Below are 23,828 nucleotides of genomic sequence, written 5' to 3' on the forward strand. Positions count from 1 at the left end.
CCAGATGGGATACGGTCAGTGACACTTGCTTAGAAGGCTTTTGAATACAGAGGCAGTTTCTGACCAAAACACACTGGTACAAGAGGTGACAAGATGGATCTGAGTGAAGGAGGACTAGAAAAACTGAGGCAGCCACATCGGGATGATCTCTAGATACTCTGGCAGCGAAACTGGCTCTTGCCCACACTGAAGAGCAGCTCAGTCACTCCACCTACAGGCACAAGCTGTCCCCTGAGCCCCACTGGGGAACCCAGTACCTACACCCAAATTCACCAAAATACTCCCCCACTCCAGGAGAATGTGGCTGGAGGTGCCCACACAGCGTGTGTCTTGTTGCCAGAGGCCACCATAGAGCCCTAGTGGAGGGCCTGAGAGGGCAGGAGAAAGGAGGGCTGCTGCCAGATCCTGTGGAGGGATCCCATCCCCTGCACTGACTTCAAGTCCTAGTCCAACTGGGTATTAATACATAAAACCGAAAAAAAAAAGGTAAAATTTGTGGACCTCATTGAAACAGTGTTAGGGGGAAGACTTGGATTTTGTCTTGAGTGTGTGTAAGCAAAAACAAGGAATGCCAGTTATGGAAAAACACCATCTTTTAAAGACACTGAGAGTCGAAGACAAGAACATGAAATACATCAAAAACCATACACAGGCTGGGGTCATGGAGCATCTGCCTAGCAAGTGAAATGCAGAGTTCAAACCCCAGTACCACCAAAATAAGTAAATAAATAAAAGCACAAACTTACTAGTAATCTAAGCAATGAAGTAAAACCCCAGTTTTCACCAATGAACATACAATATAGTCTTTTTTAACGTAACACTGGGCTGAACAGAAATGCCAGGTGCCACCTTGAAAGTTAACCACAATGCTGTCATCCCAAGAATCTGCAGGACAGGGCCCTTCACCATACAACATGGTCAGCACAGAATTGGTCCAACTCATGGGAAATGAGCAGACAGACTATGCAGCTGTACCATGAGATGTTGAGAGAACACTGCAAGATCTGAGGAAATGGCTATTACTGTTTAATTTTTTTCCTGCTGAACACAGTAGCGTTCTGAATAGCAGTTTAGGAAAAGTGTGAGAAAAGGAAGAAAACACAAAATGTAATACATGGTTGTTAGACTGAATGTGTGCCCTCAAAATCCACACGTTAACTGCCAGCATCTCAGGAATGTGCTACACTGGGATGTGGGACCAGTAAAGAGGTAACTTGCAAAATAAAGCCATGTGAGCAGGCCTAATCCAACCTTACGGGTGTCCTATGAGAAGACACTAATGTATGGACACAAGGATGTCAACAGAGACGTGGTCACGTGAAATCATGGCCAGACGGTGGCCTTCACAAGCCAAGGAGCAGCCTCAGAAACCACACCTCTCTCCCCTCGAGCTTGAACTTCCAACCTACTAAAGTATGAGAAGCTGCCCGTCTGGGATTTTGTCATGGTAGTCCAAGCAGGTGAGAGTTTTTTGATCTGGCAAATGTTGCAAAGAGCCTATGACTCTGCTGGGAGCGGCATCACCTCTCTGTGGGCAGGCTGATATGTTGGGACAAGGTAAGGGCAGTCAGAGTTGGGCTGCAGTGCTGCTCACCAAAGGCCAGCAAAACAACACAAGGCACTCAAGTGTCTCAGTAATTGCAGCTTATGGGGGCACACGTGGGGTGCTGGCTCCAAGTGAAATACAGGCCAGACACCTGGATAAGCTTAGGATGAAGGGCAGAGGCTTGGGTGGGAGAGGAATGAACTGGGGAAGTAAGCCAGCCCTGTCACAGGGATTGTGCACACCAGAACACTTGCTGGCAGGAGCAGCCCTGAATTTGCTGGGTGTGTCCTGACAGAGCTGTGTTGGGGCAGCTGTCCATGCAAAAGGGTTTTCTCTGGGAAGTAGTGGCAATCTGTCCATTAAGCCCAAAGCTGGCGGAGGTACAAGAGGACTAGGTGGGTCATAGTGCGCCCTCACTGGCACTATGAGAGAAGGGAAGGAACTGACAGTGAGCCTGGAAGGGGCAGCAGCTCTGAGGAGACTGGAACTTGCAGCACCAGTTTCCCAGAGGAGAAGTGCTAGATTTATCCAAAGTCGGATCGAGTCCTCAGGGCTGTGAAATGGGCCACATAGCTAGGTAACAGTAGAAGACCGGGCAGCCTCAACTGTTAGCAGGGCCAGGCATGGGGGCCTCCCGCCCTCCTCAGCAGCTCCTCGGTGCCCGTCACATACCCGGACTCAGCCTGCATGCAGGATACCCTCTTAGGCAGGGTAGAGGCTACAGGCAGACTCACCATGGACAGGTAGCACAGGTGCTGGCAGATCTGACACCTCCTCTCTGATGTCTCCAACTGCAGCCACTTTCGAGGCTTTTTCTTCCCATCCGCCACTGTGCTGTTGCTGTCATGGCTGCCATAGCGTGCAGAGGAATGGAGGCCAGCCTCGAACAGCTGCCTGCGCTGCCGCAGCTCCGTATCCCTGCCAGACACAGTGGAGGGAGTGTGCTTGTCAGTGAGCCTGGCAGGGCATCCATGCAGAGAGCAGCTGACCAGGCCATTCAACAATGGAGGGACAGCCATGCCTGGCACTGTACCCCCTCTACACAGGATGCACCCAAGAGGGCGGAGGACCCGCGGCAAGGCCTAATGCAGGATCAGGAGCCTGGACAAACCCTGGTCCTTGGATTCTGTGGCAGCTACGCTTGGACTGTGGTTAACGCAGGTCAGACACCTGACCTGGCAGAAGCATGTTAAAACTACAGAGCTATAACCTGTCTTCACTAGAAGCCAAGGATACGTTTTGTTCTTGTTGAACTGAGGGCCGCGAACTTACTAGGTGTGCACTTTACTACTTGAGTCGTGCTGCCAGCCCTTTCTGTTTTAGGTATTTTTTAAATAGGGTCTCATTTATGCTCAGGCCTGGTCTACCACCCTGTTTATGCTTCCCATGTAGCTGAGACAACAGACATGCACCACCACTGTCCAGCTTTTATTGCTTGAGATGGGGTCTTCTTTAACTTTTTTCCCCAGCTGGTCTCCGACCATGATCCTCCCCATGTTCACCTCCCAAGTAGCTAGGATTACAGACATGAGCTGCCACACCAGGCTCCAACAATAATACACCAAACAAACAATTTGTTGACATTTTCATTCACCAAAGGCTCTCAACAAACATGGGTAGAAATCTGCCTGCCAGCCCCCAGTGCTACCCGAGAGCCTCTCTTTGTGAAGAAGGCTACACAGGAAGCCAGGCAAAATAGCCACACTGTGCTTCAATGTCTGTTGACCTGTTTCAAACTGAAGGGAAGCTCCACCAGCCTCTGGGGAGGAAAGGTAGGTTTCAGCCAGAGCCAGGGTGACCAGCTGGCCCCACACCAGAGTGAAGTCAGGTGCTGTTCCTTGCAAGCAGTCTGGTGTTGCCATATACACCATAAGCACTTTGGCAAGAAAAGGAAGGGTTGGGTACCATGGGTGCTCGCCATACCACCCCCCAACTTCTAGAATGCACAGCCAAGCCCTGGTGCCTCTGGTAAAGTTCTGCCTCTGGATCAAGGATCCAGTGACCACCTTCTGTCACTCCCACAGGGAGGATTAACCTCTTGGGGCCACACACTTTCTATCAGTTCTTGATGCAAAGAGACTTGATACTCAAGCATGAAGACAAAAAAGTAAAATTTAAAAACACAAGCTCTATACCCCAAAGTCTCTGATCATCTGTGCTGGGGGTGGGCGGGGTGGGAAGTACAGTCTTGGTCGGCAAGGCTGCTGGCCTGGCCCCACGCTGCTGCCAGCTCTGTGTGAAAGCAGTACCTGAGCTCGTCCAGAAGGGCTGAGATGGTGCTGAGAGTGGGGCCGTTCTCCTTTTTTGCTTCTGCCTGTGCAATCTGGTAGAGCAGCTTCTCCATGGAGAATGGCTTAGCGATATGACGACGCTTCATCTCCTGAAAGAGGGGCCACAGCCTTTAAGGTCGAGTTCCAAGAGCAAGCAGCTGTCAAGGGCGGGAAGGCTACCTCAATCTTCAGAGCTTTAACTGTGCTGGGACCAAAGATATTTATAACTGCACAACAATCTGCTGGCCTGCAGAAAGGTACCAGATAGGAGGAAAAGTCACAGCACCCATCACCTCACTGCCAATCCTGAGGCAGGGGCCCCACTTTTAGAACAAGCAGAGCCAATCCACTCACATCTACCTTAAGTACCTACTGTATGACTCCCCCCAGCACTACAGTCAAAAATCCTTCACAATACAGATAACCCAGTAACTTCTCTTTCCTAAAAAAAAAGAAACCTTCCAGCACCACTTAAGGATTTCAAAGACTTATTCCAACCCCAAATTAACTTACAATAGCCACATGTGTGCAGAATGTATGTGTGTGGTCATACAGTGCCTGGACATCCCTCCCTGCTCACCTTGGCGGTCTCGAAGCCCATACTTGTCCACTGGGTGGTAGCAAAGTGCACGGTTTCTGAGACGCTGTAGCCACAGCACACTTTGGACACGAAGGACCCTGGGAAGCAGACGACGAACTGGCCACTCTGCTGCACGGTCCTGTGCACCTTGATCCCCTCTTTGCACAGCACCTCCGGGGAGATCTAGGGAGACAGAGGTGGCTGAAGCTCATACTCTGCCCTGCCGCAGCAACCTCCCTGCCTTGTAGCCAGCAGGACCCAGCCAGCCAGCCTGGCAGGTCCACTGACACGATGCCCGACAGAAGGGTCGCCCTCTCTCAAGGAGGTAAGATTATGTTTCTCCTTTGGAAAGTAAAAAGACAAATGCCTAAAACAACACAAGCTCTAAATTGGTGCTGGCCTGAGACTGATAGCAGGTTACTGCTGGGTAGAGGCCTGAGTGAAACAGCCTCTGCCTCTCAGGCTCACAACACTTTGGAACTCTTCCTGCCCCCATTTGACACTTGCAGGGGCTGGCTGTGTGACAGCTTTATATGCCCCAGGGACCAGGTCTTTATGGAACAGGTCCAGAGGGAGAAACACAAGCAGGTCTGCAGAGGCCAGAGAAGCCCTGGGCCCTGCTGGTCTGAACATAACTCACAACAAAAAGGACTCCCAGGGACTCAGCAGCCTGTGACTGACTGCAAACAGGTTAAGGAGCCTGAGTTCCAGCCCCAAGCCTCCACAAGGCATATCCAACCTGTATGCCCAAACCAATGGACCAAATCCTGGGCAAGGGCCACCGGTGCCCAAGCAATCTGATGCAGTCCTCCTTGAGTCTGGTTTGCGTGCCTGGGGCCACTCGCTTTGGAGTGGAGGATCAGTATGCTTTTATCCTCTTTGCCCCTGAAATGGAGCGCAGTAAGGAGAGAGACTGCATAAAACAGCTCTGATTTCCCCCAAGCTGCAGTCCCCAGGAGCCCTGCAGGGAGCAGGCGGGAAGGCGTACCATGACGTTGCTTTCCAGCATCTGCAGGCCTGGGGTACCGTTAGCCTGCAGTAGGGTGTGCACCACGTCCTCCAGCTTGTTCTCCTCCTCAGCAGGAATGCAATACCTGGGTTGCGAGGAACACGAAACAGAGACTTGACAAGGCCCCTCTGCATGTGCTGGCGACCACCACCACTTCAGAGAACGAGCACACGCAGGCCAGCACAGCCCAGAGAAGAGGGGTATCTGCAAGCAGCTGAGCAAGGGTGCTGTCACTGCCCGCTGCTTCCGCCCAGCACGTAGCCAAACCACAGCCGCACCAGTGATGCACACGGCTCATCTTTTATACAGCTCTGACCCACATGGTGAGCCAAAAAAGCCTTCAAACCAAAACCAGATGTTCAAAACCCCTACAAATCAAAACCAGACACAACTGTGTCCTTAGCCTCTTGTAAGTGCTATGAAGCAGTGCCACATCTCACTGCTGAGTCTAGGACAAGGGTCTGACACAGTTCACAAAAGGAGCACAGGGTTCCTGTCCTGGGTCTCTTTTCCAGGGCAACCCAGGAGGGCCTGGGGCTCTTTGGCTCTCCAAATAAAGAACAGTGAGAAGGAGCCATGCCTGAGGGCACATCTCCTCCAGCTGTCTGTGCTGCTGGGAAACTGGGGTATTACATGCGACATAGGGCACTCAAGTCCATTCCACCTAGGTAAGCTGTGTGTCGGAACCCAGTCCACCGGCCCCACGGACAGCAAGATACACAGGAAAGACAGCAGAGCCTGTGTGAGGTGTGTGGATTGGCATGGCCTACAGAGGAAGGCTACAGCTCCAGGATAGCACAGACCACAGTTAGTGAAGGCAAGGTAGGGGACCTCTGTGGGAGAAAAGACTGAAATGCAAGCTACAGAACAATCTGGAACAACCTTATGGCAATCACCAGGATGGACACACATACGGTTTTCCCAGATCCGTTTCTATGTTCCAAGGAAGCTACCCAGGCCCAGTGATTCCCTGACACATGACTCCCTAGTCCCATGCAGCCAGTCTGAACAAGGAGCTGTGTGAAGCAAGCATGGCAGGCTGCAGAGGACTCCTTCCTGGGAAAGAGTTCACAGTGGGACAGGGTCTGACTGGAATCAGGCTACCAAACTCAATGGAGCCCTTGACCACCAGTGAAAACATGAAAGCGGGGGCAAGAACAAGTCATTCCCAACAGCTCCCTCTCCCAACCTGACTAGGCAGACAGCCAACCCCCAGGGCACTTGTTGTCTAGCATGAACTCATTTCTCTTCAGGGTGATGCCTGGTTTCGGTTGCTGAGGGAAGGCAACAGCCACAATTATGGATCTTTTTAAGTTGTTTATATTATTTCAAAGCCAACATATTCTGTTACTGATTTGTGATTTAAACACAGGGTTTCTAACGTAAATCACATGTTGTAAGAAAAACCACATACCATAAAGTGCTCTGATCACATCCCTGGCTCTTCTTTATTCTCTGTCAACAAGGGTCCAGGGATGAGACTTCAAAGAGCCCATGGTGTCTCGCATTTCGCCACCTCAACGTTCAAGTTAGCCCATATAAAAACAACGTGCAAGGGCTGCTTCTCACCCGCATTTGCGCATGAAAGCAAACTAAGGTCCTGAGGAGTCTGCCCAGGTCACAGGCCTGGTGAGACTTCTGGGAATATCCCAGACCAGGCCACAGAGGGCAGTACTGGCCATAAGAACCCCTGCACAGAGAACAGCCTCAGTGGCACAGGCCACAGGCTTCTCCCCAAGGGAAAGTACCCCTGAGAGCATGAAGCATCCCACAGCTGTCTTTCTGCCCTTGGCCATCCAGCAGGCTTCACATGCATCCACCAAGGGCACTAGCCTCACCTCATGGGCTTACTACAGACACTGTCGACCACACTCTGATACACAAGACCACACACCTCACATGTGTCACTTACTGCACATACCCCAACACCTGTAGACTGGCTCCTGGGAGGGCGAACTTCAGTTCTAAGATTTTGTTTATTAAAGAATGTCTCACCACCCAATTAGGACAATAAACACAGTGATGTGTGAGTGTGATGCAGGCAAGGTGATTTTGGTAATGACCCAAGACCTCTGAATACATACAGGAATTTCCCATCTGCTGCCATAAACCAAAGAGGCCAGCCATGACCAAGACTGGTGAAAGGTGGGTCAAGACCACAGTGGGAGACGGCCACAGAATGCTGCACCATGTGTCATCTCCACTAGCGGGACACAACACAGCTAGAGCTGGTTCCCTGTTGAGTACAGAGATCCTGACTCTAGAGAGACACTGCACATAGCCACTGAGACCAAATGTCATCTGGTTATAGGAGGGCCACTGCTATCAGTCACCTTACTGTGACACCTTTGCTGCTGTTTCTTACCAGCAACATGAAAACATTTCTGGGAAATCAACCAAACAAAACTAAGGATCCCAGAAGGAAAAAAGACATAAGCAGCCGTTCAAAAAGGAGCACAGGTGGCCAAAAAGCATTCGAGAGGAGCTGCTCACCGGTAGATGAACACGTCCTCTGCTGCCTCCAACCCTCGCATGGGGCAGGAAGCACAGGCCAACGCCAGGGGAGGCAGACGTGGCAAACTAGCCTGGGATGGCCTCAGCATCACCCTGCACAGTGCCCAACCTCCCAGGGCACCCAGTGTCATTTCCACCTGTGTACTCACCAAATGCAGTCAGCACCAGTGTGTAAGTAGTCAATATATGGAAGGTGGTTTTGGTCTCGAGACCAGCATGAGGTAGAAAAGACCATGCCAATATTTAGCCAGGGAATAGTCACTCCTAAAACAAAGGGAAAAAAATGAGTTTTAAAGCATGGCCAACATAGTCTTAGGATAATAGCCATTGAACACCCGCTTTCTTTTGAGGCACACTGGTGCACACCTACAATCCTAGCTACTGGGGAGGCACCGGTGGGAGGACTGTCGGAGCAAGGCCAGTGTGGGCAAAAGTAGTGAGACTCTACCTCAAAAACAAAATAATGACAGGGCTGCGGTCATGGCTCAAGTGGTAGATCACTTGCTTCCCATGCGTGAGGCCCTGGGTTCATCTTCAGTAACACACACACACACACACACACACACACACACACACTTTTCTTCAAGAATAGAAAACAGGGTTCAAAACCACAGAACTCAGTGAGAAGGTCATCGCTCTTCCCTGCTTGCTACACAGAAATGAATCCCAGAATAAAGGCACTGCTTCACAGGGAGCAAGGTTCTGTCACGAGCCTATGAGCTACAGCTCCTGACCCGCTAAGCTAAAATGGAAATGGCCAAGTCCCAAGTCCTGTTAGTGTTAGGGGCAAGGAACAACAAAGCCCAGAGAGGGGCTGGAGAGGCCTGGAGTGACCTCTGATGTCCTCAGCCCACAGTGGGGTAGAGCTGGTCTCTAGGGACAGGGTCCATGCTTTCTTCTCCAGAGGTCCCAACAGTTTACAGTGACCACAGCCTCCAGGGCCCTTGGCTCTACCTAAAGTCTGTGAAGCATCCATCACCTCTGAGCCCATTTAAGATCTCAGCCTGCAAAGTTCAAACACCTTTCAAAGCTCACAGCTGGCCACTAAGCCTCTGCTCAGCTGTTTGATTCTGTGATGTGGGCACACACGTACGGACTTCAATTATCATCTTACTCCTCTCTCTTTTCCAAAAGTCAAAATTTCAGTGCATATACTCTACACCTAGGACACTCAGGCCCTCTCTGATAGTGCTCAGAAGAATCAGCAACTCTGGTCATCAGTGAGTGGAATCACTGTCACACCTGTCCTGAGTGGGCAGCTGTGGTCAGACTTACCAGGTACAGCACCAAGGTGACGCAGGATGGACCCTGTGTTATTGGGGAGGACGGTGAGGTTCCATCCATGCCTGCAGAGGGGAAGATGAGGGATGTCACAGACTAACGGTGAAGGATTCATCTAGTTCCCAGCCAAAGACAAAGGACACCAATGTTACCTTGAAAAGGGTTCTGATTTTCCCACGGGGAACCCGCTGCCATGAGTGTTGGTGTCTACTTTGCCGCAGTGCACGGCCACGTGGCAGTCCTTCTCTTCCACTAACCTCCAGTACTCTTGCTGTAAAGAAGAGGAAAGGGCCATCAGTGCCTGGGCCATGGATGAACCTAACCACACCACCAAGTTGCCATGTGCCCCACATGAGAACATCAGAACAGATAGGCGATTCCAAGCGCTTCACCATGTGCCTCCCATGGAACTGGTTAGAAAGCAGTGGTAGGCCACCTAAGGGTACACACCCCAAATGACTGAAAGCAGGGTCTCAGGAGGCACAGGGTCACCACTGTTGATAGCAGCAATACTCACAGAAACTAACATGAGGAAGCATCCCAAGCATGCCATCAAAGGACAAGCAGATCAACAAAATGTGGCCTTCATTACACCACAGACTACTACCCAGCCACTATAAGGACAGAAACTGACACACGCTCCGACATCAATCACCCTAGGACAACAAACCCAGTGACATAAGCCAGGCACAGAAGGACAGTCCTGCATAAATCCACTGAGAGAAAGCACCTAGAATAGCAAAATTCATAGAGAAGAAGTAAAATGGTAGCTGCCAGGGGAGCTAGGCTAACCGGCATGGGGTACAGCGCTTTTGGTCTGGGAGGAAGGAAAAGTTCTGCAGAAGATGCTGTTGATGGCTGTGCAACAAGGGAGTAGGCTTCATGTCAGAACTATGCACTTTACAAAAGCCTACAGTATGGAAACGTATGTTACTATAGTGAGGAAAAGAATTATTTGTAAGAAAGAGGTTTAAATAAAAAGCAGTGACAGGAAGGAGGATAAAGACTTCCTATGCTCCAGCTTAGACCTTAGTGAACACACCAGCCTTGGCTACCGCGTGGCACACATGCACCTTTCACACCTGTGGGAAACAGCAGTCCCACTGTTGTGCAGGACTGGCACCCTGCTGCAGGTAAACTGCCAGTGAACTTTAATTAAGCGCTTCCTCAACAAACCTGGGGACAAAGGGTGGGTCAGTGGTGTGTGGATCAGACGGAGGCTACTGTGCTTGACATTCCGCAGAGGCAGCTCTCCCCCTCCATCCCCTTCCCCTAATCATCACAATCATACACCATCTTCCTGAATCTTGAGGCCACCAAGCTGGACAGGTGGGCGGGGAGGAAGCCCACCCACCAATAAGCATTCAATATCCCACCCAGCACCAAGTAGCACGAGGACACTGTGTGACTCCGACCAAGCAGGCCCAGCTGGGAGGACAAGTGGCCACAAGGGAAGAACTTTAATGAATGGCTGGATTCCTTACACAAATCTCCTGGGATGGACCAGAAGGAACAAGGCAACTGTGTGACTGAAGAGACAAACCAGCAGCTGCTAATGATGTGGGAGGAGAGGAAGGGACTTGTTCTGTGTAAGCAGCAGCCCCCACTTTACTTGTTGTCCACCAGGGAAGAGAAAGGCCTGATTTTTTTAAGATACAGAGTACAAGAAGCTAGCTAGCCATGCTAAAATAGGAATTTTAACCAATCTTGACTTTGTGCTTAAATATTTACACAATGGCTACAGCAAAATCCAGACTTTCTGAGGAATTTAATTCATGAGCAAAATGAGCTACCCTGTGTTACACACTATCGTAGTAAGACCCACAGGACAAAGGCGGGACAACAAAGGCCTCCTTTGTTTGTTCAAATACTCAGCCCTCAAAAGTTTCTTTCACTTGACATCTCTACCACAAATGCCATGAGGGTTCTAGAAGCAGCTGTGATAGCCACGTGTTTACTGAGTCAGGACTCAGGTGGCGCTGCGGTTGATGGAATGAAACATACCAATACTCCAGCATAAAGACCTCGGCAGGGCTGAACCTGAGGCACAGGTTGAGTATCAGGTCCCAGAGTGTAGAGTCAAGGGGGCCCATGCCCACTGGCAGAGAGCTAAATCCTCAAAAGAATGAAAACAATGCTGACAGTAAGCACTGAATTCCCCAAACAAGGATACCAGGCCTGGAAGAACAGCAATGTCCAGCTGCAGTATGGGGTGACTCACCAAGTGTGAGCAGGGAAGCGCGACAACAAGGGCTCCTGCACAGAAATGGACTGCCCCCAGAGGCCAGCACACTGAATGGGAAAAACCCAACCTGGATTTTATTTTAAAGATGTGACTCACTTCACTTACATCAGAAGAGAGGCTGCAGCCACACACCTTCCTGCTCCCAGCAACAGCTGACCCAACTAGGAATCTGAGTTGGGTTTCTTCCTTGTCACAAACCAAATGCTGCCACTGCCGAGGTCCCTATGCCAGCAGCTGGAGGGTCACAGGGACTCCACTGGGCTCCAGCCAAGATATGTAAATAAACAGACCCCGCTTGGTCCTGCAGCGCCTCACACACAACTGCCCCTAATTGGTCTGGGCATAGAAGCACTCACTGTCATCTTTCCAACCTCTCACTAAGTCAAAGAAGAGTTGGCAAAGGCACAAAAATGGCAATCCGCCAATCCCATTAAATAGAAAACAGGAGAGAAGAAAAAACACAACTGTAGTTTCAAGGGATTCCAAACATTCTCCTACATAAAGACACAGAGGACAGGAGAGAAGCACTCAGAGAGCGAGTGGCCAGCTAGGCAAGCAACCAGACTTGCCCCTTGAACTCAGTGTCTCAACTCCAGGCTGGGACCTGTCCAGAAAAGGTCAGGGAATCCCACATTCTTCACTGTACTGTTTTTGGTTTTTGGATATGTTCAAATGATCCAAGTGAAAACCCCTGGCTGCACCAGCACTCACTCAACAGAGGACGGCTTGAGCGTGCTCCCCCCCACCCTCCCTCCCTCATGGAGTCCCACAGGCAGCCAGCTCTGTGGCTCAGGTTCACCTCAATCTCAGCTGGCGCAGGCTCCTTGCTGAAACACATGTTCATGATGTTCCTCGCTGTTCTGTAAAAAGTTGTTAGAGAAACGGACCTTCCCTAAAATGAAAGAAAAATGGCAGGGTAAAACTCAAGACACAAAGCTGAGCCCTGGCCTCAACTCAGGCCACACACCTGTCACAGGTCTCTGCCCTGTGGCCACATTGTGTATTATCCCCCCCACCCACCACCACCAAAAGACAAGGCTGGGAAATGCATTAGGACAGTCTGCCTGCTGGCCCCTGTGAGGAGGAACCTGACTGGTTTCCTGCCAGACACAGAGGCTGCCAAACCCAAAAGATGGGTGCAGAGGTCCCCTTAGCATAAAAGGCCACTCCACGAGATGCTCTGCAAAGCACCTTACACTGTAGGCAGAAATCCTCAGTTGACCTGCTGTAAGGGAGAGGACAGAGATCATAGGCCAGTGGAGAGCCTAACAGCAACTGTGACCAAGGACAGCAAGGAGAGAAGCCTAGAGGATTCTGCAGGACACCTAAGAGATGTCAACCTGAGAGTCCTGCACATGAGGATGCTAACCTGATGCTCCAGACTGGCCACGCTCTGCCCACAAAGCTATGTACTGTCTGCTTTGTGCCCCACCAGAAGGGTACACTCTTATTAACCTGCTTGCAGTAACACCCAAACTGCTTTGATACAACAGCCTACCGGCACATGGGGCTCTGGAGTTTGTTCCTACTTGGCCTGTCCTACGGACGGAGTTCAGGCTGTTTGCAGAGATAAGCCTTCTAAGATTTTAACTGCCTCTCCCCTCTTTCTTGTCCAAGTACATTGACTCCTTGGTTCCAGAAACAAATACTGAGCACCTACTGTATTCTAGGGTTTGCAGAAGCAGCAATGCACAGATAGGACAGCAGCTCTGGCCTTATGAACTTCTGTTCAGTCTGGGGACTGGGCCCTCAAACTTGATTGTGACACAGGAGCAGGTGGACAGCAGCTTTTACATGAGCTAGTCTAGGACTGATTCCTTGATTAGGTGCAAAGCAAAAAGCTAGAGTGCTGCTCAAGACGTAGACAGGCTCAGATCCACTTCAAAGCAGTCAGCTCGGAGACTGTGGAGTCTGGTTTTGCTTTCCTATAGTGTCAGTGACTGGATGGGTTTCTAACACCAAGAAAGCTACTCTTCCCTGCAGTCCCAAACCTTTCCAACTGTACTTTTAAAATAAAACCATAACTACAGGGAGGGAACTGATTTTGCACTAACTACAGCAGAGCAAAGGAAATAAAGGTGGTGGAGACACTGGTGCTGCAAGTTGATGCCTCAGGATGGCGATAGGCTGTGTGTGCCTCAGCCAAGCGCCATCAGAATTTTGCAATTAAATCTAAAAATAGCTTTGACAACAACATGCTTTTTCAAACAACAACAACAACAAAACCCCTCTTCCTTGCATCCAGCACATGCTCACGGCACTGGCCATAAATAAACAGCAATGAACACTGAAAACATCTCATTTCAGGACCTGGTATCTCAGGATGGCTCGTGCAGCCACAAGATCTGGCAGAACCAGGGAAAACCCTTTGTGTTTCTATTTGCTGGTCTCTCTCCCGCCTCCTCCCGCCACGTGAAATCCGTGTTGATAGCTCTATCAGGCACAGCTCTCTACAGAAAGACCTGGCAATGAGAGGCTGGGTTCTAGAAGGCAGCAAGGCCATGTGGAATGGAAATCTGGAGGTGGAGAAGAAGTCACGTTGGCCTTAGAGCCCAGCCCAGGCAGCTCCGGGAGAAGGAGATGCTCAAAGTGAGGATGCAGTATATTACACGTGCATCCTAGTCACCTTGTCCCTGGCAAACATCCATGTAAATACACACACCGTTTAATGAAGAGGAAGCCCAAGAGGCCACAGAGGCAAACAACATACCCACCATTCAAAAGGGGCAGAGTCTGTGCTGCCCACAACTTGGCCGGGATGCCCTAGACCTGCATCTCTCCCTCCTTTCTTCCTTTCTCCACCACCCCTTCATCTATCTATCTAGCTCTCTCTCCAACTATGTCCCTATAACAAATACACCTTTTCAGACAAAACAGTGGTGTTTGACATGGTGTCAATGCCTGTCCCCTCCAAAACTCATGGTGAAATTCAACTGCCTCCGTGACAGCACGGGGCAGCAGGCCCCTCACCACATGCTAGCATCTTGACACAGTGCCTCCCAGCCTCCAAAACTCTGAGCCAGTAAGCTCTCCCTCACTATTAACTTCTACTCTGTGGCATACCGCTACAGAAGCTCAAAACGAACTGAAACAGTGCCCTGGCTCACAGCCAAGCACAGGGGTCCACCTTGTCCTCCTGGCTCCTCTGGGGCAGTGTTCAGCACCTGCCTGTCCTGTGGCAGGTGCTCTGAAGAACCTGCAGAGCAGAGCCCCTACCTTATAGATGCACTTGTGGAAGTCACTGAGGACACCTTTGTCCTCCTCCTCCTCCTTGACCACTTCCTTTTCCTGAGCGAACAGTCGCCGCCGGCCTGTCTTGAGAGGGGCCTGGCCCACCTCCTTGAGCTTGCTGCGGAAGCCGTTCCTGGGTGCCACACCATGGATGAGCCCATTCTTGGGCTCAAAGCGGGGCAGAGGGTGGAACTTGTGATGGTCATTCTCCGTGTGGCCCTCCAACGGCCCCTTGCGCTTCTCCAGGGTCTCCTTCTCCATCAGCACCTCCTTCTCTAGCCGCCGGTGCTCCTCAGGGGACAGGGAGTCATAGGAGAGCAGGTACTGGCAGTAGGCCTCCTGCAGCTTGGCCAGCCGGTCCTGGGCAGTTTTGGGGATGCGCAGCATGTCTGCTAGTTTGTTCCATTTTTTGAGGTCAGTCACTTGCTGCATGCCGCCCATCTCATTAATCAGCCGGAAAAAGCAGGCCAGGTCGAGCTCGCAGCCTCCTAGGGCAGTGAGGGAGGAAAGCACAGGAGAGCTGGTGAGAAAGACATGAACAAGACTTTTACACTTGGCCTGTTGTTCCTGAATGCCCACTGTGAGCCAAGGGCTCTGCCAGGCTCCAGGGTGAAAGCAAGAAATGGCTAGCTCACAATCCGTGGAGAGACAACCATTCCCCATGGTGGGACTGAAGGGCTACCGCGTGAGGGAGGGCATCAGGGAAGGTGTCTGAAAGCAGGGACTAAACACAAGGAAAGAGAGTGCTGGCTATGCAGAGACGCAGGGGAAAATATTCCAGCGTACTGTTCCACACACCAGGAGGCAGGGGATGTGAGGAGGGCCAAAGTCCTGGGGAGCAGTGGGCCAGGCTTCCTGAGGGTACCCAGGTCTCATTACCACCCAGCTCATGTTGCCAAGTCCCAATTCCCTTTGGAGCACTCCAGCTCCTTCGCTCACAAGAAGGTCATTTCCAGTCACTGTCCCTGGACTTGCAGGATGAAGGGCAACATCTGCTCAAGGCACACGGCCCTCTGTTGTCTGTCCTATGCAGCCTGTCCTGCTGACCTCAGATGTGAGGACCTGTTTTCACTACTCCCCCTAACCAAATAACAGAGGTATACAAACAGACATGAAAATTCAACTGTATTTAAATGCAGAGGCCACAACTCCACCTAGACAGGAAATGAAAAAGGAACCTCCCCTGGGCCAATGGGGGGAGGAGGCACAGTATGCTAATAAAAGGAAAAAGAAGCCTGGCTGTAGCTGAGCATGGCAACAGAGGTTGGAGCAGCCCGGCACTGTGCAATCCCCGAGGAGGTGCACGGAGCACCTCGAACACGGCAGGAGAACAAGTGCCTGGCCTGAATCCCGTTAAAGTCGAACAAGCAGGTGTTGACCAGGTTGTGGATCAAGAAGCAGGGAGAAATGCCTCCAGCACTGGATAATGCAGCCTATGAGCAAAGAGTCCACAAATCAGTCACGGTCTCACAAAAGTCACAGGTCTGGCTCAAGGTGGGTCTGTCCTGAAGTTGAGGGCAGGTCACACACTGACCTGTGTTGCAGAGGTGCATGAAGGCATGGCGACATGCTCAGAACACAAACCAGCAGGGAAGAAAGCCATACTTTGCGGGCTTCTGTGAGCAGGCCACTATAACCCAATAGCATCTGAAAGACTTGCAGTACTTGCCAAAGTGTTCCCAGAATCCTCACCTGCTAAACAACCCCTCACTCCCAGGGCTGTGGAGCTGCCAGGTGGCACAGACCCTGCCATTAAGCACTTGCTTGCCCAACTCCTCCTGAGCATGCTGTGGGGTGGGGGTGGGGAAGGCCCAGGACATGAACCCACACTGATGCAAAAGGAGCATGCTTGTGATGGTTCTGGAAAGTCACTTCAAGGTTAGCCATCCCTGCCCACTGCTAGAAGGCTAGGCTCAGTCTTAGGCCTGAGGCCTTCATGGGTCACACACCAGATCAGTGCCCCTGAAAAATGTGAAGTACTTTATGCTTATGGTGACAGGGAAGACCACAACATTCATCCCCACAGAGTGCCTGCCTAGCTTCTGGGTGCTGGAGAAGTCAACTGTAAACGTGCCAGTCATCACAATGTCCTCAGGTGTCTCAGCTGTCCCTAGACAGCGGCACTGTCTGCCTACTAACGGGGAGAGGTGGGGCATTTCCCTTCCTTCCACAGGCCTCACTACAGACAGGGTGACTCTGGTCCACTATAGCTGGCTCAGGGTCACCTGGTGGCCTTGGTGTGTGTCAAGCCCTATAGTAGAAAGAACTATGAGTTCCTTCAAATTAGATGACTCACAGTCATGCCTGTACCCTGGCAGCCATCTAGTAAGAGGACGAATGAAGCCTCCAACCTGCCAATGCTGGACATTAGAACGAAAGCTAAGCCTTTCCCGTATCTATAAACTGGCAGTACAGCTTATTTCTTCTCTTTTCTAGAGCCTAGTGGGACGCAACCCTATCCATAGTCTAAAGGACGCGCACTCTGTAGAAACTATGAGACCTCGACTGCAGAAGTCCATCCTGGAGACATCAGCACTAGCACAGAGGGAGATGAGAGAGGTAGGGAGGGCTATAGCAATAGGTGAAGGTGGCTCTGCCTGGTGGTCCCCACAGGATGGAGCAATGGCTTTCAACATGCCAGAGGCATGTGCATCAGCCCCAACCAGGGATGTGCAGACTCCTGGAAGAAATGTGGTATATCCCCCTTTACCTGCTATCTGGACAAGGGCCCAGACAGTCATCAAAGAAATAAAGCTCAAGGGAAAATGAGGAGATGGAGGAAGACAAGGACAAGAAGAATAAAACCAGTCCTGAAATCTGTGAGAAGGTTGTAGGTTGAACTATAAAGCCACCATATGTTGAGTGAAAACTGCCGAAACCTCAGGACGTCAATGGTACTTAGAACTAGGATCTTTTCCCAGGGGGAGAGGAGTGTGCATGTGTGTGTGGAGGTGAGGGTGAAGGCATCGTTTTCACTGGGGAAAGAGGAGGATGCGTGCATGTGGGAGGTGAGGGTGAAGGTGTCATTTGAGACATGGTTTCTTTACATAACCCAGGCTGGTTTTGATCCCTCTATTACAGCTGTGTGCTGCCACCTGGGTAGGCCTTTTATCCAGTCTCACTGATGTCCTTACAAGAAAGGCAAATGAACACACATCACAGGGAAAGTCCATGGGAAGACACAGGGAGAAGGTGGGCTATCTACAAGCCGAGGAGAGAGGCCTTAGCAGAAACCAGTGCCTCTGCCTTCGTCTCACACTTTTGGTGTTGAAGCCAATAGCCATGGCACTTTGGGGCAGCCCTAGCCAATGAGTCAGAGACACAAGCAGGTTCCTCACCATTTCCCTGTATGCTGCTCTTCCCTGAGCACTGGTGACAGTCCAGCAGAGAGGCTAGGGGCCCACACGCCAGTGATATTCCATGATCTACACCAACCTACTTCCTGCTATGGACCCCAGACGGGAAGATTGGCTTTGGGCTGAACCTGAGTGGGGAGGATGAGCCCAGGCACAGGCCCCTGGTGGTAAAAAGGGGTAAGGCAGAGGGCAGGCCTTACCTATGAGTGGGAGCTCATCCATGGTGATGCCCTGAGATCTGAGGTGCTTCTTGATGCAGGCCAGCCGCTGCACGTTGGGGCCCCAGCGCCGGCCCAGCTTGTGGATGTGCTGGATCTGCGTCACAAACCGCATCTCGTCGTTGAGCTTGCACTCGGGCCGCCAGTCCGGAGGGGGGATCACCCGGCACATCCCGTACTTCTCCACCTGAGCGCGGACCGACTCGATGTAGATGAGAGGGTCGTGGAACTCCTTGGCAGAGGGCCTGAGGACGGGGATCTCGTCCATTGCCGCCCACCCGGACTTGACACCCCCCTTCTCCGGCTTGCCCTGTGGGTCGTGCGGCTTGTGCAAGGACTCGGGTTGCGAGGTAGAACGATTTTCACAGGAGGCGCTGTCCGTCTTGCCGTGTGCTTGTTTGCCTGGCGTGCCCTTGGTGGCCGTGGCCCGCTTCGGCCGGTTCCTTTCCAAACTGCGCTCGGGCACTTCCTTTTTCATGTGTCCATTCAGCAGAGGCTTCTCTGCAGAGGCAGCTGCCGCTGCTGCTGGTGCCTTTTTGCCAGGGGCTTCGGCAGAGCTAACTGTCCCTTTCATCTTCTTGGGGGGCGACTGTGGCTTGTCTGCCTGATGTGCCTCTTCCAGTCTCCTCTTGGAGTTCCGCAGCCCCTCCCTCAGCTGCCGCCCTCCCACCTCCTTAGTGCATGACTTTGGGTTCAACCTGCCGCTGACCTTGAGGCCATTGACAGCAGGCCCGGTGGACTTGGACGCCCCCCCGAGGGATAGCACCTGTTTGCGGGTTTTTGCATTGCTACTTTCAGTTTTCCCTGAGATTGTGTGGTTGACAGCTGAACTGGGCTTGTGGTGATTGGGTTTGGTTTCCTTGGCCAGTTCTCTCTTGGCTTTGGTGTATGTGACAGTCCCCCTGGTCACCGTGGCAGTGTACTTCACAGTTTTGGATGGTGAAGGTCTCACTTCGCGTGTCTTTTTGGCACTAGTTGCACCTGCACCCAGAGGTGACATTCGAGTGACTCCGTTTACCTTAGAAACCTGCAGAAGGAGAGAGAAAAGAATTAGTACTGGCACTAAGATAGCGGCCAGCCCACAGAGGGAAGGGCTGCCTGCTGCCTGGCTCAGCATAGAGGTTGGGACCGCAGTAAAGCAAGGCAGAGAACACATTCAGGAACTCATCAGAGAGATTCAGCATTGGGATCTTTGTTCTCCACAAAACCCTGTGCCTGGCCCCAAGCCTTCCAGGGCTCTTCCTGGGTGTATGTGCACATCAACACAGATCCCACGGCTCTTCCGGGAAAGCTTGGCTTCACAATGCCATCCCCTCCACAGACCTAGCGATTACCAGGCCTGTGTTTATAGCAAAATCCTGCCCATCTGGATAAAGTGTGGGATATATTTATACAGTTTGAAATATATAAATACTAACCCTACTCCAAGAAAAGTCTGACTGCTATTATTCTTTGTGTGCTCCACATAGCAGCATGACCAGCCTACAGAATTTTTAAACCCAAGTGGCTTAAAAAAAAAAAAAAAAAAAAAAAAAAGAACAAAATAAACATACTATGGAAGGAAAACAGCAGCAGCACTCATGGGGTTTGGCTCTGATACACAGGCCACGCCCAGAGGTGTGGCTGCAAACAGCAGCTGCCAGTCTGTCTCTATCGTCATCTTTGAACATTCTGTTTATTTTTTACTTGGGGTAAGGGGTGTAATTACTGAGGTTTGAACTCAGGCTTCACACTTATTAGGCAAGAGCTCCACTGCTTTTGCCTGTCGTCTTTGAGAGTCGCCCCGATGAAGGGACTCACTGGTTGTAAGATGGAGACAATCCATGCCTGCCCATCCCTCTTCTGTATGTCAGGTTCCTACTGTCTCCCCTGAAATGAGCTCCCATATACAACTCACATGAATGGATAAATGGAGGCAGCCACCTGGTGCTGGTTGTCCTATAGCCTAGACACCAGCATAATGCTGCGACAAAGAGAAACAGAGAGGGGCACGGTGGACACCCAGAACACACTGACTTGTAAACAAGACCAGTGAAGGGACTCCGGGAGCTGCTGCTGGGCTTGCTGGTTTGGGGTAGATGTCTTTGCATCACCGCTATGCTAACACCCTAACTGGGTGACTCTGACATACCACTCAGCCTCTTGGGAGTCACCTTTCACCTACAACACAAATTTAAAACCAAGGACAAGGGAATTTCAGAACTATCGCTGTCTCCAAAAGAAGAAACACAAAGCAGAAACCTTGGCCTTCTCTTCTCCCCAGCAATACCCAAGAAGAAGTGCTAGGATGCGGGAAGCCTGCACTCCTTTCAACAGCATTGCCACTGTGCAGACATGCAGCCTGCCCTCACCACAAGGAAGAAGGTTCCCAGAAGACAGGACTAGTGACCTGTACACTAAGCCCAGCCTGGCTCAGGAAATGGCACAATTAGCTTCAATGGGGGTGGAGGCTGAAACCCACAAGGCATCCAAACCACAGGCTCTCAGACTCCCAGGGAAGGCTGTCCACAGACCGGTCCCACCCACACATTGATTCAGTGGGTCTGGGATGAGAGTTTGCATTTCCAGCCAAGGGCCCAGTAACGCTGTGCTACTGAGACCATACTTAAGAACCAATGGACAAAATATGAGTAAGTTAAAGGGGGAAAAAAAATTAACAAGTGAGTAAGACTTGTATTTCTGTGAGTCTAAGTGACCCATTCAAAACCGTGAATTCTTGGTATGGCATCATCTGTCTTAGGCAAATCTCTAGGCTTTGCCATAGAGCTCTGTATGCAAAGAGGCCCACCTCCTGGAGTGAGCACACGGGCCACCAGGAAGGCCAAAGGCAAGGTCCCAAAACCATATTATGGCTCTTAATCCACCAGCTGCCCTATGAAGAAGTGGAACTAGTAAGCAGGGTCTAGGACAAATAAAAAACTGGAAATTGGGGTGGGGGCCTAAGGGACCAACATGACAACAATACATTAAGAACAAATGTATAAAGCCAGGAGTGAGGGTGGAGACAAGACTTTATGGTCATACCACTACAGGGAAGAGAGGCATGGGTCTGCAAATACCTCTTGCTCTTTTTTGTTCTATCAAATGATTCTATTCACTAAAACAAAACAAAAATGACCAAAGCAAATGGTGACCTGTGGCTTTTATTTCTCTGTCTTTCTAGCATAAAGGACACTAGGAGAGCAGGTGTGCATGGACCTCAGGTATCCAGATCTCAGAGGTGTCTGAAAACACCTCTCCACTCTCTCATCTCCTTTTAGCTATTTAGGATAGGACACAGCCTGTCCCAACTCTATGCCAACTCCCCTTGTGCAAGCTGAATAATACAGCTGATCTCTTCCTGAAGACGGGGAATTGTCTTCTGAAGAATCAAACCACAGATGTATGCTGGGCACGACCTGCACCTGCCAAGAGCAGTGCGGCTGCCCATCTGGCCACCGGTCTCTGTCACTTCTGCTGGTGTTCAACTCAGTGTGACCTACAACCCCCGCCCTTTGCCCCCCATATTCTGACTTACTTAATTGGTGAGGATGGAAAAGGAATCCAAGTTCAAAAATCCCCAGATGGCTCAGCGTCCCTATAAATAATCTGGCCCTGTCCTCCTCAATCCCCTTGTTCCCAGGGAGGGGACAGAATTGCTGCTGGGAAGTTCAACATTCCTCATATTCTACCTCAAATTACGGTACAAAGTTAGTGGGTCCCATCCACTCTGGCTTCTTGGGGGTACCTGAGTTTCTGGTCAGTAAAGAAACATGGAGGAAATTTTTCTGTGTGGTGGAATTCTATAGAAGCATGATGTTATCTTTACTAGACTTTTACAGGCATCTATAAAATTAAGTACTACATGTGCTCTGAAATTTGCAGAATTAGAAAAATGAGTGAATCTTGTTTGATTTCTTTCTATTTTAACAGTTAAATATCATGCATGAATGTCCAAACAAACCTGAAGACTACATACAACTCATTCACAACCCAGAACAATAAACATTAATGCAGAAAGTAGTAAACTAAGCAGAGAGGAGTCACTGACCTTATGCCCTCTCCCCCATCCAGCAGGCCATGCAGAGTGCCCATCTGATGGGTGACAGCAGAGGCCGTAATGCAGGTGACAAGCTAACACAGGAATCACACAGTCCTACAACTATACCATGTGTTCAAAACAAACAATAACCTGGCCAGGTCCACTGCTTCTGGAAAACCTGGGCTCCAACAATCAGAAACAAAGACAGACTGTACTGTCTCTAAACAGTCAGTATTTAATCAGTGGCCAAGGAAACTTACCCTGCCATGGAGGGTCTCCTCCAACCAACACCCTAAACTAAAAATCTCATACCCTGAACTTCTGAAGTGCACAGTCACATGACCTGCACACAGGGCTTCAGGGTCAGGGCTGGACTTCCTAAGGCAATGCTTCCACATAGCAACACATGTGAGAGTCTGTCTTACGTCACTGGAGGATAGGCACAGTGGCGGCTTACAGCAGGACCCTCAGATGTGTGACAAAAACCCCTCAGTTGATCATCTTTCTGCATCTCAGCTCTGGTGGGGATCCTAGGGCACTAGCTCTGCAGAAGTAAAGTAGCTGCAACGTGTTTACCCACCTGTCACCTGCATCTCAGGTGAGCTCAAGCACACAGCCAAGAGGTTTTAGAGCAACAGGTAGCTTTCAATTTAATAAGCAGCTGAGGACTTCTCAAGTTATATTCAACTGGCTTATCACTAGCAACCTCCCAGAAAAACAGTAACTTCCCGTAGAAGGATATAAAGTAAGGGACATAGAAGCCAGGACACAAGCAATCCTTCTTCTTGTTTCTTAATAACAGAAAGCTCACTTTAAAACTGAAGGCAGTCTACACCGTGATCATATGCTTGTGGTAAGAATATAAAATCCCCCAGCTCCCCACTCAAATGTTTTACTCCACCCAAGACTCACAGACAAAATGCTTAGTTCATCTCAATAGAATGATAGGCAAAAAAGAAAACCTGTGTTCCCAAAGCACAACAGAAAATGAGAAATGTTTTCAGTTAACTAAGTGAAAAGGTCTTGGTTAACCAAAATTATTAAGCTTCCTGGGTTCACAGGAACTCTACTGTCAAGCTCTTATTTCCCACTAGAGGGAGCCAGTGCACTGGCGGCCTCTGCCTGCCATCCTCGGAAAAGGGACACAAGAGCTGTCTGAAAATCTAGAGAAAGAACAGCTCTCTACTTGGACTTTAAAAGTTGAGCAGAGCCACACTGGCCAGGCAGTGTGTTGTGGGATGTGGAACCTGACCACAGCTGTGAATGGGAAGGCAGTCTTTCAGCATGGCCAAGGGTGACGCTAAGAGGAAAGCCCAGGTTGTGGCTGGGACCTGATGTACTTATAATACAGGAAACTCAGCTGAGACAGAAACAATGTACTACAAATGTGCAGTTTAGACAGGGAACACAGTCTCATAAGAAGCAGAATTGGACTGTAAACATTCCTTATACCTAGGGTAACTTCCCATCTCCCCTGCATATTCAAATTTCATCTTCCAGAGCTTGCTCCCAATTTCATTTCCCGAGTTTATAAATTCTCTGAATCTAATGAGGCCA

At 50.5% G+C, this 23,828-nt stretch overlaps 1 protein-coding gene across 2 annotated transcripts in view; it reads right to left on the reverse strand.

Annotated features, from left to right (window-relative positions):
- Positions 1 to 23,828, reverse strand: part of Jarid2 (jumonji and AT-rich interaction domain containing 2) — a 236,518-nt gene that overhangs the window by 5,994 nt on the left and 206,696 nt on the right. For both annotated transcript variants that reach the window (XM_074082873.1, XM_074082874.1), the window contains 10 exons: positions 18,233 to 19,277; positions 14,662 to 15,164; positions 12,245 to 12,337; positions 9,353 to 9,471; positions 9,195 to 9,265; positions 8,069 to 8,183; positions 5,385 to 5,490; positions 4,397 to 4,579; positions 3,796 to 3,926; positions 2,281 to 2,464 (listed from right to left, as the gene is read on the reverse strand). In XM_074082873.1, coding sequence (XP_073938974.1) covers positions 2,281 to 2,464; positions 3,796 to 3,926; positions 4,397 to 4,579; positions 5,385 to 5,490; positions 8,069 to 8,183; positions 9,195 to 9,265; positions 9,353 to 9,471; positions 12,245 to 12,337; positions 14,662 to 15,164; positions 18,233 to 19,277 — 2,550 coding nt within the window. The remainder of the gene's footprint in view (positions 1 to 2,280; positions 2,465 to 3,795; positions 3,927 to 4,396; positions 4,580 to 5,384; positions 5,491 to 8,068; positions 8,184 to 9,194; positions 9,266 to 9,352; positions 9,472 to 12,244; positions 12,338 to 14,661; positions 15,165 to 18,232; positions 19,278 to 23,828) is intronic.

The sequence above is a fragment of the Castor canadensis genome, chromosome 8, assembly GCF_047511655.1.
Source record: "Castor canadensis chromosome 8, mCasCan1.hap1v2, whole genome shotgun sequence".
NCBI classification, from domain to species: Eukaryota; Metazoa; Chordata; class Mammalia; order Rodentia; family Castoridae; genus Castor; species Castor canadensis.